Source organism: Bombus bifarius, unplaced genomic scaffold (genome assembly GCF_011952205.1).
Source record: "Bombus bifarius isolate JDL3187 unplaced genomic scaffold, Bbif_JDL3187 scf7180000007996, whole genome shotgun sequence".
In the NCBI taxonomy this organism is placed as follows: Eukaryota; Metazoa; Arthropoda; class Insecta; order Hymenoptera; family Apidae; genus Bombus; species Bombus bifarius.
This window is the reverse complement of record NW_022884376.1, coordinates 4,576,518-4,594,968: the sequence shown is the minus strand read 5'-3', so window position 1 is coordinate 4,594,968 and position 18,451 is coordinate 4,576,518. Positions and strand designations below refer to the sequence as shown.

The 18,451-nt window shown below is 41.0% G+C and overlaps 1 protein-coding gene across 2 annotated transcripts in view; it reads right to left on the bottom strand.

Moving 5' to 3' along the window:
- Window positions 1-18,451, bottom strand: part of LOC117206165 (serine/threonine-protein kinase NLK) — a 231,398-nt gene that overhangs the window by 61,421 nt on the left and 151,526 nt on the right. For both annotated transcript variants that reach the window (XM_033445269.1, XM_033445268.1), the window contains exon 4: window positions 49-155. In XM_033445269.1, coding sequence (XP_033301160.1) covers window positions 49-155 — 107 coding nt within the window. The remainder of the gene's footprint in view (window positions 1-48; window positions 156-18,451) is intronic.

Sequence of the window (18,451 nt, the reverse complement as noted above, 5' to 3'; positions counted from 1 at the left end):
ACATTGGATAAATCCAAACGAAGCAAAGAATAATTTATATTTACTCACCTCGAAGGATCTGGTAGAGGAAGACCTTGATATGGTCGGGGCTGAGATGCTGAGGGCTGACGATGATCTTGTGCAGGTCGCTCTGAAGCAGCTCCGTGATCACGTATCTGTGCGGATGCTCGTTAAGGAATTTATGAACAATCATCGAATCTTAACTGAAATTAAACCGTATCGAAGGAACGAGCCGCTCGATTACCACGGCTGATTCTCTCACAGCGTCATTTACACGATCCTCTACGACTCGCGATAAAACCTTACCAACGAATATTAACTCTCTATATGCCGGTCGCTCGATAAAACCAGCTCGATCTATCAAGCTAATCGCGTGAGTACACGCGCGGGAATCAATTTGAACGACTCGTTCCGGACCGCTCCCTTTCTCGTTTCCTTTTCGTTTTTCCTTCTTCTTGGAATCTAGGGTATCCTCGTTGCGCACTTGTTACAGCAACATGAGCTGATAATAGCGCGAAGTGGAATGTAAGAAAATTAGAGTTACGACTGGATTATATAGGTGGATCATTAGGAAACGGATTGCTCTGAAATTACGAACAGATAGACGAGGATAAGACGAAGATAGTGGAAGAGTTGAATTATTACAAATTGCCGCTATCAAATTCATAGGTTATTTCATTAAAATTTATCTGCGTGATTCGAGAGTCTACTTGCGAATTGTGAAAGTTTAATAACGCAAATTGGAAGGTAGGAAAATTAAAGCTGGATCATCGTAACAAGTGGATTATAGTAAATTGTATTTTTATATAACCAGTGAGTAATTTACGTTGTATTATATAATATTACTTATAGAAAATAGCGTGAAATCTGTTAACACGTAGATCGAATCTACGCTAAAGAAGACATCCGTGTCTTTCGTTCGCGATCATCAAGAAAATATTTCTTACAATATAACGAATATTTCTTTCTTATTTGTAATTACAAAATTTCCCCATAGGAATTCTGTTTTAATCATCTTTCAAACATTTCAACAGCCCTTGCGAAACCTTCTGTTCCCAGTAATGTACCATTTTCAACGATAAATCTGTCAAAATGCGAATAAAAAAAGGAACAAGGAAACAGAAACTAATCTTCATTGGAAAAATAAAATGGTAACAGCGTCGATCGGAACGTCTGCTACGACGAAAACCTTGGCAATCAGGTGGTTCTCGTTCCTGATCCGTCGGCTTAATGGATTCCTTCGTCGTCCTCGAACAAGTTAATCCGTCGAAATGAAGGGAAAAAAGGAGGGGAATGGTGCACAAGGGGAGAAAAGAAGCGGAATAGAAAAGAAAAAGAGAGAGAGAGAGAAGAATCGAGCCCGATGACGTCGAGCCGTGACGAAAGTAGCTGGCCTTAATAAACCTGCCGGGGTAATTTACAGCGCTTGGCCCCGGCTCCACGGGGTGAAACTTCTTCAGAAAGTTAAGCCGCCACCGTTCGTGGACAATGGCGAACGGAAACTCGCGTTACCAGAAGTATCCACTTTTGTTAATGGAGCTGTGGATAAAAGTGACCCATCACGTTTCCTTCGTTAAACGTTTGCTTCGATTAATCGTGTTTGTACGTTTTGTAAGGGGATTCCGTTTTTATATCGTGTCTCGAAGATGATAGGAAGAGAGATGGACATTTCTAGAAGCGTAAAGAAAGTTGGTTCGTCGTCGTTCGAAGTTGCGAGACCGCGATCGGGTCGATAATTTAAAGCCTGAAACATCGTTCTTTCTCTAAATCTTTCCTTAATCCTCTCGTACGAAAAATGAAAAATCCATGCAAAGAAGTTTTTACAGACATCAAACGTATGGTCAATTTTTTGTACAGAACAACTCGCTCCCGATAGGACATTAAACGTATACGAATAACGAAACGGAGCAAATTCACAATCGAACAAAGAACGACAAAAATTTCCATTTCACGCTCTTCGAAATTCGTTTCACAGTCATTTTCGACGACTCTCCGAAAATTCGTTACAGACTGTCCCTTAGAAAAACCTTCGAGCTTCTTAAATTTAGACCACGTGAAATCCTACGTTGAAAATGAATCAAAGCTAAGCGGATTAATCCGAATCACACCGTTCGCGAGAAAAAATCCGGAATCGACGAAAAACACGGAGCCTGTAAAGTTGGCCAATTACCAGGGTTACGATAATCACAAGCACCCCCTTGTTCTCGCAAGAAACTTATCGACCCCCTGCCGTAACTTCGCTGCACGGTAATTTCACGATGGAAGGAGAAAGAACAGGCTCCTCGATCGACAAGCCATGCCACGAAGAAAGGGTAGGGCCAAGAAAGAGGGCAAGCGGAGGCAATAAAAAGTACTCGAAAAGTTTTTACGCGATCCGAACGATGGTCGAGCGTTCGGCTACGCCGGAAGTAAATGGGGTGGTTGTATCGAACCGTGCCATCATGCACGCGCCTCTTCCTCCGCTTCCGCTGTAAATCGGAACTCCCCAACCACAGCATTTACGAACCTTCGATTTCATCTTTTCCACGTTGATGTTCGCTTTTTGTCTCGCGCGATGTGTCGTCCCTACGTTGACGATATTAGTCGATCGTCTGAAAGTAACGAGCATTTTTATTCGACTTTGTATCGTTGACAAGATCGATAGAGCCCTATATGATTTGATATTTCGTTAAAAGTTACGGTAGATCGTTCCGTAATTGTCTATCTTTCGTAAAAAGCAATTGAAGTTGTTTCGTCGAATGGCACGTTTGCATGGTATATTTCCGCTTTGAGAAGAAAACGACGAAGAAAGAATTAAATTAGCCTGACAGAAAGGCACACGAATAAATGCGACTGTATAGTAATAGCTATCTTATGGATTATTTATCTATTCTTCTTTTCTACGCTATCTCGTACGCTTTTATAATGGGTGACATTATTCTACTATTAATGTTAACGTGATTCGTTTCCAGCTAACCCCTCGTTCTTCCGTATGAAATATTAAAATCTCTTTCACGTGTAGGATGATATTCTAATCGAAAGACAGACGTGTCCTCGGTTTTCTTCCGCTATTCCCATTCCAGAAGCCAATTATTTTATTCGATCCATCTATCGAAAGAACGAAGACAATGAGGCAAAGTATACGATAAAATACGAAACACAGCGTGCGAACGATTAATCATATCATTTACATTTCCTGGTTTCCGAAACCTTGGAAATGCTTCAGAACTCTGGCATTTCCAGCAAAATACTCCATCGCAAGAATCATCTCGTTCACCGTATTCCCCATCAGCCTTCCCCGTACGAGAACGTAATTCATCTTCGATCGGTGCGCGCGTCCTTCGAAATTTCGTTTTTATCCAGCACGACGAGCACATAGTCAAAGTGAAAGAGAGAAAGAGAGAAGGTCGGAGGAGAATGAAATAGTATAATGGCGGAATGAGGTCGACTGGTAGGTTGGAATGCAGGTAGAGGCTGGCTGCGAACCTGGTGTGGTATGCAAGTCGACTGGTCCGGCTGGCTTCGGACTGAAACACCTAAGCGCACACAGCCTTTGCCGACGTTCCACGCTTTCGAGCCGTGTCTCTTCTGAAATACGATCGATGGACCGCTTCGTACGCGATATTTCCAAGTAGCAGACTCGTCCACGGGATGCACACGCTCATGGGAGGCCGGATATTTTCGCGAGAAACGAATGGTGGACGAGGCCGCGCCGCGAGTTAAGAACCTATCGCGGTAACCTGTTTCGAGATCCTCCAAGATTGATCGATCGATTTGACGGCTGGTGAGAATCCGTGCAGCGATTCTGCCCAAGAGAAACTGGAACTGGCGGCATGCGATTCTTCCTCGTCAACCATAATCCAAACCTGACCAAATTTCTTCTGATCGTGAGAAAATAAAGGATGATTTATCGGTGGAAAGGTTGAAACGTAGCGAATTGGACAAGTAGATTGCTGCCCGATTATAAAACTGTATTGCATCGTTATACAGCGACGATGTTAGATCGCGTAGGAAGTTCGCATGTTTTTTAAAACATCGTTTGTAAGACCCGTTTCGACGATGTTCGTGTCATTTCATTAATTAATTAAATTATTTACCTCGTAACTTCAAAGCTTCTGCTCTTACGTTAATAAAATTCGGCATTTAACGCGTGATGCACGCGTTTCTTCTTTAAATCATTTAACAATTACTTATGAAAAAAGTTGTTCGTCTTTTTGTGTTGTAACAACATTCTTTGGTATTCATAGTACGGTAAATATTCCAATATTCCGCCTGACAGTAAACGCCAACCAAGTGCACCGACCATAGAGCCGAAAATTTGAAAAAAGAACAAGCTAAAATTATCTTAAAAAGTCTGTCATTAAAAATCCATAAAACTAAGGGGAATTGCTAATGCTTTTCGAATTGATAATAATTAATAGAAGAGAGATACCCGATAACCACGGACCAATTACCTCTCGCGCTTGAATTTTGACAGAGATGATAAAGGATTCTTCGACGTAACGAGAGAGACACTTCTCGCTCGAACACTTTTGCCAACAACGCGATACTTGGCACACGACAACAGCGTCAAACGCGTTTACGAGTTTGTTGCTTAAAAAAAAAGAAAAAAGAGAAAAGAGGTGAAAATAAACTGTACGATCCTCCACGTTCGACGATTTTCACTCCGACTTCATCGACCGACGAACGTCGATGAAGAGAAAAACGATAGACTCTCGCTAATCGCACGCCATATCTACCTCAAGCCAATTACGAAATATGCTTTTTTCGTTTCTCAAACAATTCTCGCTATTTCGGCTACCTCTGCGAATATTCCGACACTTGTTCGGACATTGTTTTAAAATCGAAAGCGAAAAAGTTTTCTCGCTAATCCAACGAGCCGAGTATCACTACGGAACTAACCTGGAGACGTTTTAAGGCGTGAAACGACGAATAAAAGCCATTATGCCGCATACGTGACAGTGAAAATCCATGGAGACGAAACAGAATTCCGGCGAGCTTGGATCGATCGCAGCCGAAGGGCTGCGGACGCTTTCAGCGTATTATTTAGAATTCGCGCCGAGATTTAATCGCGTTTGCGGCTCCATCGCGATTTCCCGGTTCGCTTTTCACCGACACCGTGTCGATCGAGTGCCATCGAAACACTTTTAACCGCGTCGCCATCAATCCTCTACGAACGAACCGAAATAAAAAAAAAAAGACGCGTAAAAAAACAATCGTCAGCTTTCTCTTGACAATCAGTCGGGTCTCGATAAGCTTAACAATCTGCTCGATGAATCTCGATTACCAATAAACTACACGCGTGAAACGCGATCGAAACGACGAGTCGATCTTGGAATTCTTTCGAATACAGTATCTGGGAAGGGAACAGCTAAGAATTCATTTAAACGTTTCTATCATAATAAAAGAAATTATTATATGTATATATGACAAAGTGCATAAGAAAAATGACAAGTTTAAACGAATAATTTAATACAACTTTATATGCAAATGAGACTGAGTTTCTACATCTTCTTAAGAGTACTAAACGTTTTTAAAACCTTTATTCATACGTTTTATGAAATGTAAAATTGGTACTTGTAACCTTGATTTTAATTTTAATTGTATTAATAAGGATGAGTATCCTTTTTTTCCACACAGAGAAAGTACCAAGAAGAACAGCAAGGTTAAATTACGTTGCAAATACTTTCACTGAAAAGTTCTTCTTATTAATCAAAAATTCTCACGTTAAGTTGTACGTGTACACAGAGATACGACGAATTAAAAAAGGAAGAAAAATTCGTTGAACGAGCAAAGGCTGATACGTTAGTCGTTGGATTTGCGATCGTTTAATATTCAACTGATTCTCGTGAATCGCGAAAAGGAATTAACGCGTGATTATCGATGTAAAGGGTGAAGCGCTTATCGTCCGCTATAATAGAGTTTGCTTTAACACGTTTAATAAAGCGATTCGCCTGGCAATCATCCCTTGGAAGAAACGCCCACGTAACAAATTGTTGAAACGGGACCGAAGTAAAAGGCTAACAATAATCGATCGCCTTGATCGATGGGTTTTAAAGTTTTAACACGTTCGACGGATATCTCAGTGAAAGGTCGAGTCTCCGTTTGGTCTCGAGCATTTAAGAAGCAAGTTTTCGCGGTACTGCTGTATATATATGGCTAGTTGATCTGGATAAAAAGATTCCATTGTTCCAGTGGAAGTAACGAATTGCACTTTCGCTGCGATTGGTTGTGCGATCGACAGTGTCTAATGGGTGACACGCGTCGTTCGATACGTGGAATTTTTGCGCCGTTGACGAAGCGACTGTGGAACAGCGCGGTCCGATTTCGTTTGAGAAAGTTATCGAACTTTAGAAAGCTGCGAAATTAAGAACTATTAAGAACGAAGAATTATTTATGCCGTCGTCGTCGAAGGATAAATAATATCGAGTATACTGGCTCGCAACTGGACTCAAGTAACGCTATTCGCGTGCAACGAGAGATCGCAAAAGTGGCAGAAACATTAACGAACTAAGACTATAAACTACGATAGCCTTAGTTTGTAAATATCAACTTTTATCGAATAAACTTTACACATAAACTGGCTGATTCCCTGGACCGCCATAGTAATTTCAACTTTTAACCATTTAAAAGCTTCGCCAACGCCGTTGCAAACTCTCTTCGAAACTCCTAAATTCCATCATTATGCAACAATTTGTTAATCAAGCATGTATGTATTTAAAGTACGATGACTACAGAAAGTATTGCCATACACCTTTGTTTTTCCATCAAACGATCTTTTATCAAGTTGTACGCTTCATTTCCGTAGCATCAAATTTTTATAGTCGCATAAAACTACCACCAAACGATTAATTTGACGTACTTGGGTCTGATTAATCGTTGCGTAGATGTTAGAATAAATAAAAGAATCGTATAAAATAGAATACAACTTTTTGTAACCACTGTAGCTTTCTATAAACGATGGCCAATGACCAGGCGTAATTTCGTTTGACGATTATCGATACACGCCTAAGGATGATCATTCGCGTTATTCTAATAACATAAGGGAAGAGGGAAGGAGGAAGACCCTTCTAGTGAATCGATTAACTAGCACGAACCTAACGCGGTTAGCGGCGTTGTCGAATTAGCATAGATTATCAATATTACCGGGCTAGACAAATATTTGCGTTATCCAGAGATCACGCTACGAGATAGCGCAATTATTTGGGGCAATAACACGGTTCACCGCGTACCTCTATCCCACACGTTTAATGTCTGCTCTTATTTCGAAACATGAAAAATATCGAAAAATTTGGGACAGATAGGAAAGTTTCCGACGATAGATGTTTTAAAGATCTTTTTTCTATGAAACGTGTTAAACGTATAAAACACGTTATATACGTTCACCTTTTTCCATTTTATCAATATGCAATCCTCTTTTGATGCTATTTTCCTCCCACGTTCAATGTTCACATAACACCATTAAAAACAGTATATCTTTCTTCATATAGCAGGACTTTCAATACTCTCTGATAATCGTGAATTAAATTCCATTTCCTTCTCCGCCTTTATTCCATTTCCTCCTCCGCTTTCACCTTCCTCTTTTTGCATATTTTTCAATGGAACGAATTTCTCTGAATGACGTTGCCTAAACTAACACACCCACGTTCCCAATTCTTTCATAGACCTTTGATTTCCCAACTTTCAATCGCCGTTCACCTTTTCCCTCGTTCATCCATCCCCTATCTAAACGCTGCAGCTGCATTTTTTTTTTTTTTTTTTTTTGGTTTTCATCGCTGCGCACAGCCTTTCACCTTCGCGACGAATAAAGCTTATCGAAAAACCGCAATATTTTTGCTTTCGTACGTTTAACTCGCGCAGTTTCGCTCTTGCGAGGGTCGACGATTCAACCCTCGAACCTTTCACCAGGCGCCTGTTCCTCGGCATTAATTTTCACTCGACTGTCGTTTGAAATCATCGTCGTCGACCCTTTGATCAACGTTGCTACGTTCGAAAGAGCGAACAAGAACAGCCGATCTCCGGTGATTCGTACCTCGTTGCTTTTGATCTCGCATTAAAATCGAGCAAAAGTTAACAGATTCGTTATCCTATCTCGCGCGTCTTCTTCAAACGACACCAAACATCGCAGACACCTTCCCCCCTTCCCTTTTATCTTTGTCCCATCAAAAGTTGATTTTGCACCATCTTTTTTTCGTTTCATCCTCCAAACGATTGCAACCTGCGTGTTCCGCGAGCTAAAAAGAGGCCGGCGAATCGAAAGGCGGAAACTTCTCAAAGATCCAACCGTAAAGGGCAAACGCCCTGCAACGATCGAACGTTTGGCAAAATATTCGAAAAACTCTTTCTCTGTTCGTCGTTCCTACACTTTGATATCGGAACTTCGCGCAACACTTTTCAACGAACTCTTAAAATCGGAGAAACGTGTTCGCAGAGTGAATATGAGCAGAGAGGCATAGTTTTCGAGGAGCGTCCTCGTGTTTCTAAGTATTAATCGGAAACGGAGCGAAGTCGAAGGTTTTCCAAGGGATTAACGAGACGTTGGATGGAAGAGCGAGCTTTGAACAGCGTTTCACTCTCGGTGAGAACCCTTTGACGAGCTGACCTTTTCAGAGCCGACGCACACTCGGGGGTTGATCCTTTAACTCGGAACCGCGGCGATTCTGCCGTGTTTCGCGCGATTTCCTTTTACGAACGCGCGCGCCGATCCCTGGCCAGGAATTCGCTCGATGAAATCTCGAATTCCGTGTGTGCTCAATGGAAATGCGAATCACCGTTTCCATTAGTCCGATGCTCGAGTTTGATGGGATAATGAATGGGGCTGAGGAATTCCATATAGCTTCCTCTTTTTAATCGACAGCTGTAATTTTGATTATTTAAAAGGTTCGCAGGGAAAATCGAAAGAAAAAGCCCAGTTATAAAGTTCTTGGACATTTTCCGGGTGAATCGGGGTGACAAACATTTTTGCAAATATTTCCTTCTAATTGCAAGTCGTAATTGCGATCATCGTACATTTTTTATAAAAACTGAATGTCTAACGAGAACGAAGAACCGATGAAAATCTTTATCGAGCAAAATCGAAATCACGAGCGACGAAGGAAGAAACGCGCAGGAAACGGTAACCACTTCCTAGTCCCGTTGCTTGTCGCCAGCTATCGATCGCTGATTTCCACTTCCGCGTCGTGCGTCCGCGATTTCCCTTTTCCCTTTCAGCCGACGAAAATGATTGCGAGGAAGGTTTGGCGGTCGCGTTGGTGCATGGCGCTCGGGGCGCAGCGATTGGTGGATCGATGCGTGTCTGCCTCCTGGTAGGCACGTCGACCGGTTCCTGGACAAAGCGACTTGCCCCTAGTATCACCCGGCGCGAAGGGAATCGAGTATCCTGCCGTTTCTCCTGTCCTCCGCCTCTCTCTTCTCCTCTCCGAGTCTCGCACCGCGATACCGGTCCGAGGAGGAAGAAGAACCTGGAAGAGTTCGGATTCTTCGCTCGAACTTCGCCGTCACGCTCCTTCCACCATTCTTCTGTCAGTTTTTTCACATTTTCACGGCGGGTGTCACGTTCGCGTGACTCTGGTCGTAATCGGCGATTAGAATAGCGAGCAAGTAGCGGTAGAATTATTGTCGCAAAGTAAGACAGGTGTTCTAGGAACGTCGAGGAAACACAGAAACGCGTCGAAACGTTCGAGTCATGTAAATCCGGAAGAAAACGAAACAGAATTTCGCGGCAGGAATAAGAAGTTTTTACACGGAGAATCGCGTGCCACGTCGTGAAAGTGTTCCGAAAAACTTCGAAAAGAAGCGACACAGATAAAAACAGGTAGAGAAGAATGGTTTCCGGGTGAAGTTCCCGTTCGTCTCTGGTAATCTTTGCTTCGATAGTTGTTCTCGCGGTTCGAGTATGCTTTTTAGATCAAACGTGCGACTTGCTGAAACGTGTATCGTCGACGAATTAAAAGACCATCGATAAACCGAGCGAACGTCTTCCTAAAAGCACCAGCTAGCGTTTCTGGACGAATGTTCGGTAGGTGAATCTCAATTTTCCAAAGGATCTTCCTCGGCCGAGCGATCATCGATGTCACAGGGATGAACCTCGCGTCTCTTTGTTACACATGGCGTAGGATAACAAAGAAGAAGAAGAAGAAGAAGAAAGAGAAAAGAAGGGAAGAAGGAGGAGGAGAAAAGTTAAGGACGATGATGAAGGCTTAGAGCGCGAGGTGTTCGAGCAAGGCCAATCCGGCTCGTCCGACCGGTCAACCGAGTTCGAACTCGGCTGGCAAACAACTACGGGAACCCGACGAGTCTCGGGATTCTTCTGCGGCCGATTCCTGTTGTCCCGGTGAAAAAAATACCGATCTACACGGCACGTGCAAATTCTACGCCCAGAACCTTCTCCTTATTTCGAATCGCCGATCTTTCGAGTTTCACGATCCGACGATCGAGGATTCTGTTCGCTCGACCCTCTTTGGGCATTGCGTGGGTGTTTCAAGGTTTTTCATTGAAATTTGGAGGCGTGTTGGAAGATCGATGGTAACTGGATTTTAAAATAAACAGGATTATCTTGGATTTAACGAATGATGAACAGAAAAAGAAAGAAAAAAAGGTGAATGAAAATTATAAAAAATATGGGGTTTATATAAAAGTTCATTATGAAAATAAATACAATATGAATGAAATTTAGGTTAAGGTGCTTAGGGGAAATACGAGAGTCTGTTCAAAGGTGCATAGTGAAAGTATAATACGAAGATGCATTTTAAGGACAGTGACGAAAATATGAAAATTTCAAGAAGGCTCTACGCCGGAAATATGAATATCGCGAAACGAATTTCTAAGCGTAATATGAGAGTACGCTAATGGCATAGAAAACGCATTAACAAGAATCGAAATGCAAAACACAGAATAAATATCTTATGCGTCTTTTGATACACATTTTTAAGAACCGAAAGGGACAACACGTAATCGATTAAAGCAGAAAGAGTCGACTGATTCTGCAAAAGAAAGATACAGCGGCAATCAAGCGACACAACGGCCGCGTATGGTGAAAATGAAAACTCAACTAGAAATAAAAAATGGATCGTGGAATCTCGTTTTAGCAGGCGGGCCAACGGTTCTTTTTATATAATAGCAGAGAAATGGAGGAACGAATAAGGCGAACAGAGGAAGAAGAGAGAAAGAGAGAAACAAAGGACGGGCTCTCGGCCCAAAAACTGCGCAAGAGCGATCGATACACGGCACGATACTCGATATATTGCGGAGAAGCTGCCGGAGAGGAAGTTACAATCGATGTTTCCGGTTCGTGGCACGTATTCGTCGAAAACACCGTTTTCCCTGTTAGAATAAAGCGAACTAGGCGTCGTTGTGCTGTCATTCGATTATTGCGATTCAATTTTTCGTCTCCGCGCTAGAATTTGAAACCTTTGAAAGCTTCGCATTTTATTTCCACGTGTTTTATTTCACGTTCCATTTTAATTATCCCTCTGACGACTAAATAGTGAAACAATATGCAAAAGTTGCGTGGATGAAATGTTATCGAAAGAATAAAGTAACGTTAGAGAAATAAAAAGACTTATTCGAGTAGGAGACACTTTAAATTTGTAGATAGATTGCGACTTAAAGAGAAGATAATTTATCGCGTAGTATTATAAATATCTCAGTTTCGACAGATGTCGTGCAATTGTGAGCTTTAGACGAAAGAAGAAAAGACGTGAAACAAGTGGTTCGCTAAACAACAAGTTTAGCAAAACCAACGTGTACAATTTCGCACAATTTCCCTCCGAAGAAAGTTTGATTAAATTTCGAGCTAAAAAGCTTAAAACATTCGCGTTTAATATTCTTAAAAGTCAAACGAGGAAAGTCCACTCGGTTCACAGTTGTTCCGTTCATTCCTTCTCTCTTTTTTTTCCATTTCTCTAAGCCGCGTTTTCGAAGTACACGTTCCTTTCCCCGGCCCCCAGCAGCGTCGTTAGCAGCCACGAAATTTATTCAGAATTTTCCCCTTTCTTTTTTCATCTTGCGCGTGCGGTAGCGAATTTTCTCTCCAACCGTATGGTCGAGAAATTTCAACGGTGAAACTTCAACAAAAATTCAACTCGCCACAAGTCGACGAATAACACGACGTTGTAATTTTTCAACCCTCTGGACATTTAGGGTTCGACAGATTTCCTGTCTGTTTGTCACAGATGCGTAAATATCCAATGCCTAAATGCTGGTAAAATATACGACGTAAGAGATCTTTGAAACGGATCTCATTTTTCACCCGTGTGAGAAGAAATATCAGGATTTTTCAACTTGGATCGTAGAATCGGTCGGTATCTCGATGAGTTTGGCCGTAAAGTTCAAGGGATCGGACGGAGGACTCGTTGGACGCGCACCTTATTAAGCCAGAATTCCCAATCGACTTTCTTCCACGGCGTCGCGTGACGTCATTCGAGGCTTTATTAAGAAGCAGCATCTCCCACGGGACTCGAAGCCTCCAGACTACACGAAGAATCCTTAAACCGTGATCCAGACGTCGTTGATTGGCCATGAATAATCGACAGAACCTCTACAATTTCTTTTCACGTTTTCTCCCTCGAGCACGCACCAAGAATACAAAAATTTCCATTTCCACGCTACAACGAGTAAAAGTGTTTGTAGGTAGGCGACGAAAACAGAGATCGATACGGGGGTGGTTCGTTAAAAAAAATTCCTTCTGTCAAATTAGAAGCTTAACTTTTTCGTAGTCCAAACAACATTTTATATTTAACATCGATTAGTCCGTACTAGTCGATAAGCTATTTTCAAAAGCTGTTTTCAAATTCCAATGAATTTTTATACTTTGGTAACCAGTAACGTGTATATCTACGTATTGCTAATTAAATCAACGCGTAATACAAAAAAGAGAAAATATTTGATACGTTAAAACCGAGAATAATCGAGCTTTCTTTTTCTTTGGGTAAATTCATTTTCTTCTATATCTGGCATTCTTTAGGAAGCTTAAAGTAGCTTTTACGCGTATATTCTTTTTCTAGAAAATCATTGATTATCGAGAATCAGGGAATATGGAAAGCACGAGGTCGTTTATTTACACGCGTTTCTCTGCGGTCGTTTTATCGTTTGAGTCAGCGTTCGTGATAAAAGAGCGGAGAAGAGAGATGGATCGTCGAGGCCAATTTGATGGGATGTGTCGCCGAGCGGCGAAAAATCAACGTCCCGCGAAAAATAATCTCCACAGGGGTGAATTGAAATTTCGCGAAATAAAGGTTCGCGGTTTCCGGTCGATCGTCGGTGTACGCGCCACACATCACCTCGTTCAACGATTAAATCTTCGTTCTGGCATGCATATGACCAATAAACCTCGATCCATTCCTTCGCTTTGTCCTCGAATCTGATTTTTCCCCTTCGCTGGGAAGACGATCGAACGGAAAAGGTAGAATAATTTATTGCAACGAATTTTTAAAAGGATCAAAGCTGTATTACAGAGCTAGTGATAGTTGTACGTGTCATTGGTAATCCATGGAGAATCTTTCGGTCGTAGATTCGTGTGAAGGATACTTTGGTGAGGCGTCTTTTGAAGAATCGTAGTTTAATCCTTCCAAGAGTAATGAAGCAACGGAATTTTGAAATAGAGGACGATACGATAGTTCGTGACGTTATGTTTTGCGTTCATTTCAAGAGGAAATTCTATCTCGAAGGTATAACTGTCGATAAAAATATAAAAAGGAGCGCAGAAGCTATATTCTACGTTTTACGGAGTCTTTAAATACGTGCGAAGTACCCACGGAAGATAAAACGTTGATACGAAAATATTTTACACAATGTTTCTTTTTCTACTCTTCAAATAAGCAACCTAACCCAGCCGCAAGGAATAAAACAAACGAAACTACAGAAGATAAAACTACAACAAAATTGAAACCACCGAACGTCATAGTAAAACTCTCTAACCTAACCTCGACTCTCAGCCAGAAATGTTATCTACACGCCGGACGTTTTAAATTTCAATCTTCGAAATTCACCATTTAATTTCGCAAATTTAAATTTGAAATTTGACAGGCTATATAATTTCTGGCTATAACCGACTATCGTTCCGACGTTATATCATCCAGAAGCTGCCCTTCATCCTCGTCCCAAAAATGTATTTATAGACTCTGGTTCCTCCTTCTCGATACATATAATAGCACGAAGCAGTTAGGAGCAGGTGTGCGTCGACGCTGCGTGGAAAATCGAATTTCTCCTGTGAAATCAGGCCAGTAACGGCCGTAATAGAAATTCATCAGCGACTGTAAATTAATTTTCCTGGCGAAACTTTGGCTGTCAGCGAGCTGCCACTGATACGCGGCCACGCTTTCGTTACGCGACCACCAGTTCGTTCTGATCATTCAGTTGTTTCCCTCTCGTCCGTGGGAAAACGTTCGTTCGGGGTCGTCGAATTAATCTTCAGGGGACGATATAACGCGATTTATCGCCGCTTCAAACGGAATAAACAGATTTATCGTCTGCTTGTTTGACACCGATCGCGTAATCAGCGTTAGGGGAAGGAAGATTTAAGAGGAAACAGTCTCTGTAACTTGGCACATCATTAAACGAAAGACAGGAAAAAATGAAAAAAGCCAGCGAAAACGTCGTAAGAATGAAGAACGTTCTCTGACGTTTGCAAATTAAATCGTTTAAATCCAAACAAGTTGCTGACGCAAGCTTGAACATACAACATTATAGAAATCGTGTTTTAATCTAATCGAATTCACTTACTATGAAATTTACCTTCTTGCGATGTAATTTCCTTAAAGCACGTTATCCTATATTCCGAAAGAGTATAACAAATAACCTCGGTATGTTAAAAGATACTAAAGATGCATCGCCTTAATATGTAAAGATACGAAAAAAAAAGACGAGAGTGTGTCAATATTCTTTTTCATCCAAAATCTAAAAACCTATCACATAGCACAGAGAATAAAAAATCGTCTATTTTTATCCAGCCGCTTATAATACATTCGTTCCTGCGCAATTTACGAAAACACGTAATATGTTAAAAAAAAAAAAAAAGAAAATAAAAAGAAAAACCCACGAGCATCCTATATAAAATAAATAAATAAATCGATCTGCACCTCAGATTTCTCAGTCTCCGCCTCGCTAGGGAAGATATTCAAATGTCGCGCAAAAGAACTAAAGAGAGAGCGGAGCGTGTTCGCGTGAGGAAGCGCGATTACACGGAAGAGACGATACGATCGAGGGGACGCGAATATCCGGATCCGTCGGTAAACTCGCGATAACCGTTAGTGGTCTATTAATTGATCGGCGACATCGGCAATACGTAGCGTGCATTCATTAAAGCACTCATTAAGCTGCGAGGAACGACGTGTCCGCGTTCCCCGGTCCAGTTCTCGTTGGCTTATTATACGATTATCGATAGGCGTGCACGCAGACCGATACGCGTGCTCGCGTGCTTAGGCCCCGTAACGAACGACTGTATCGCGCGTCCTTTCTCGTTCGCGTTTCGTCGCATCGAAGCTTCTGGCTGGCTCCCTTCGGGATAGATACGTCGTTCCACATATGAAACGTCTGTCCTTTGATTTTCAATCGCGAGCGATAAGGACGGATGCGGATGAGCGATGCGATGTAGTGATACGGCATGCAAGTCGATAATTAACACTTGACGATCACAGAATAAAAAATACGATACGTTTTTATCGATTACTTTTGTTTCAATGTCGCTTTACGATCGAACAGGAGAATTTAAACGTGAAGCAAATGGAGATGTAGTTCGAAAACTCGTCGAGCTCGAAGGTGCGTATGTGTAAGCATCTTAATTATAGTTTAATTGTATTAGGTGTATATATATATGTACATATGAGGCAGAATGAAGTTGGCAAATATTAGCTTCTCTTAGGTTCTTTCACAAGTGAAAAAACCAGTTTGAAATATTTTATAAAGTACATTAAAGGAGCAGGAATTCGCTACAATACACGAACGTTCGGGATTGCTATAATAAAATTGTTATAACTTCATTATTTCACGTTGTGAATCAACGTGGTTATTCTCGTAACTTTTCTTACGAGTTTAAACTTGATACAGTGGATCGTAAAAGCTGCTGCCAGTATGAATTCAGTATTTAAAGAAGCTTATGTAAATATTAAGATAGTTTAACGTTGATTGTAGAATTGAAGATATTTCGTCGAGAAGTAAAGTTGAGAGAGAAGCTTGGAAATATTATCGGCAATAATACTTTAAGAGCGAAAAAGAATAAGAGCGTAGAAATAAAACAGCGACAGACAAAAATTTCCAGCGACATTGAAACAAACAAAGACAAACAGCGACACGTTTATGAAATAAAATAAAGACAAAGATAACGACGAAAAAGAGGAAAGATATATATATATATCATCGTGGCAACAGACGAAGGTGGTATTGATCTAGCTGTATCGCTGAAATACCGAAATGGAATAAAGGCGACCCGTGAAACTCGGTTGGAGAGCAACGATCCTGACCGGAAACCGGCCGGACGGTGCATTTAACGTGGCCACCTGCGCATGCACTTACTTGGAACTCGCTAGCTAATCCGCAATCCGAGAATACGACAAGCCGTCTCGTCTTTCGTAAGCACCGGTTCTGCTCGCCGCGTGGGAACCCGCGTGATCACCTACGCGAGACCAGTGTCTTCTCGCCCTTTTCCCTATTCTATTTTCCATTCTTTCACTTTTCCCTCGCCATTCGTCTTTTCAGTTTCTCGAGGAATATCAATGGATTTTATTCGAGTCTTGTTCGAAAATCTTTGTAGATCTTTAAAATCTTTGGCAATTTTGGTAGGTGTTTGATTCGTGTTTTATAATGTTCGAAGAACAATCGTCGTAAAATTGATGCAACATTTTACGACAATCCTAGCGTTAAATAAAAATCTTTGCGTTAAATAAAAAGCTTTTGTGGATTATGCAGCAGAATTTGTAAATTCGGGATGACGCATCCCTTGCAATAATAGCGCGTGGAAAATCGATGAAAATCATGAGGGATATTTGGCAGAGATCGAGGAAGAGATGGACAATCTCGCGTTAAAATCGATATCAATTAAAATTTAATGCGGTTAGGAGGGTTGGCTGCGTTTAATGCAACACCTCAGACGCAATGTTAGTAATTGATAGAGGTATTAATTACCGATATTAATTAACGCGATTCCAAACGCCACGAACCGTTATTTGCCTCGATTATATTAAAATCGCATATCAAACGGACAAACGCGTCGTCATTCGTTAATGCGAAAGCGTCAAATTTTCGCGCGTTAACAATAGCAATTAAAATTACCCCGTCAACCATAAACAACCGTCCGGTTGCCAAATCGTTGAAAGAAATAATAACAGAAATCAAATTTGACATTAGAGAACTGCGGATGACCACGGCACGTACCAAAGAAATCAAAATGAAAAGCAAATGAAAAATCCGAACGCAAGAAGGAAAAAAACAGATCTACGTTCGTATGTTCTATACAAAGAAAGATCATTCAGATTCCGAAAAATGTACCATCGTACGAACTAAAAATTAGTTACGAACTAGAAAAAGCATATTGAACGAAAGATTCCTATGGAAAATAACGAAATGGTTAGTTTTAACATTCCGGTAATTCTAAGCTTGAGTCACCACGTGGTATTGTAAGAATGGCGATCGATCATTCTCAACCATAATGACATTTAGACGACGAGAGATAGAAACGTGGGCGTGAGAAGGAAACTCTTTTTCCACGCAGAAAACGTATCTGGGTCGAAACGATGTTTTTTCCTTCCCTCGTCTACCTACCAAAGTATTGATCATCGTCGTTCCTTCCTGTTCGATTTTTCCTAGTAAATATCTTCGATCCACCACCGCGTGTATCGCGCGTGTAGGTGGCAACTAATGACGCGACGTGATGCAACAAAACGTAATGTAATTGTGGAAAAGAAGGCTGGGATAAAGGAAAGGGAAAGCAAGGGTAACTTGTCTCTGCGATCGATGAAAAGTACTACTTTGGTTTCTTTTTGCACAATTCTAGTATTATGCAAATTGTATTCCTCTGTTATTTGCGAAAGATGGAAGGTTCTTTTCCTTTACATATTTATTTTGGGGGATTTAGCTTGATTAATTCTTTATGAGAAATCGTTGTCGCGGTATTTTTCTAGTTTGTAAATCAACACTCGGCTGTATTACGTATTAATATGTGTACATATATTTATATAATTTTGGCATTTGGACATGGATACCCAGCGTGAATGAACGTATTTCGATCGGTAATTCAAACGAATAGCCATGATATAGTACTATAATTTAGTATTAGAATTTCGAAACTAAATAATAATATGAAATAACTTGAATGATTATGTAATTATTACTCACCAGTGGTTAGAGGTAACTCTTTGCAATATCATATTCTCTGTCTCGTATAAATATTCAATAAAATTTCCGAGAATGGTAGAATCGAAAATCAGAATAATAAAATTCTGAAATATCAAAGTACACTGAATCTCTCCTTAAGTTTCTA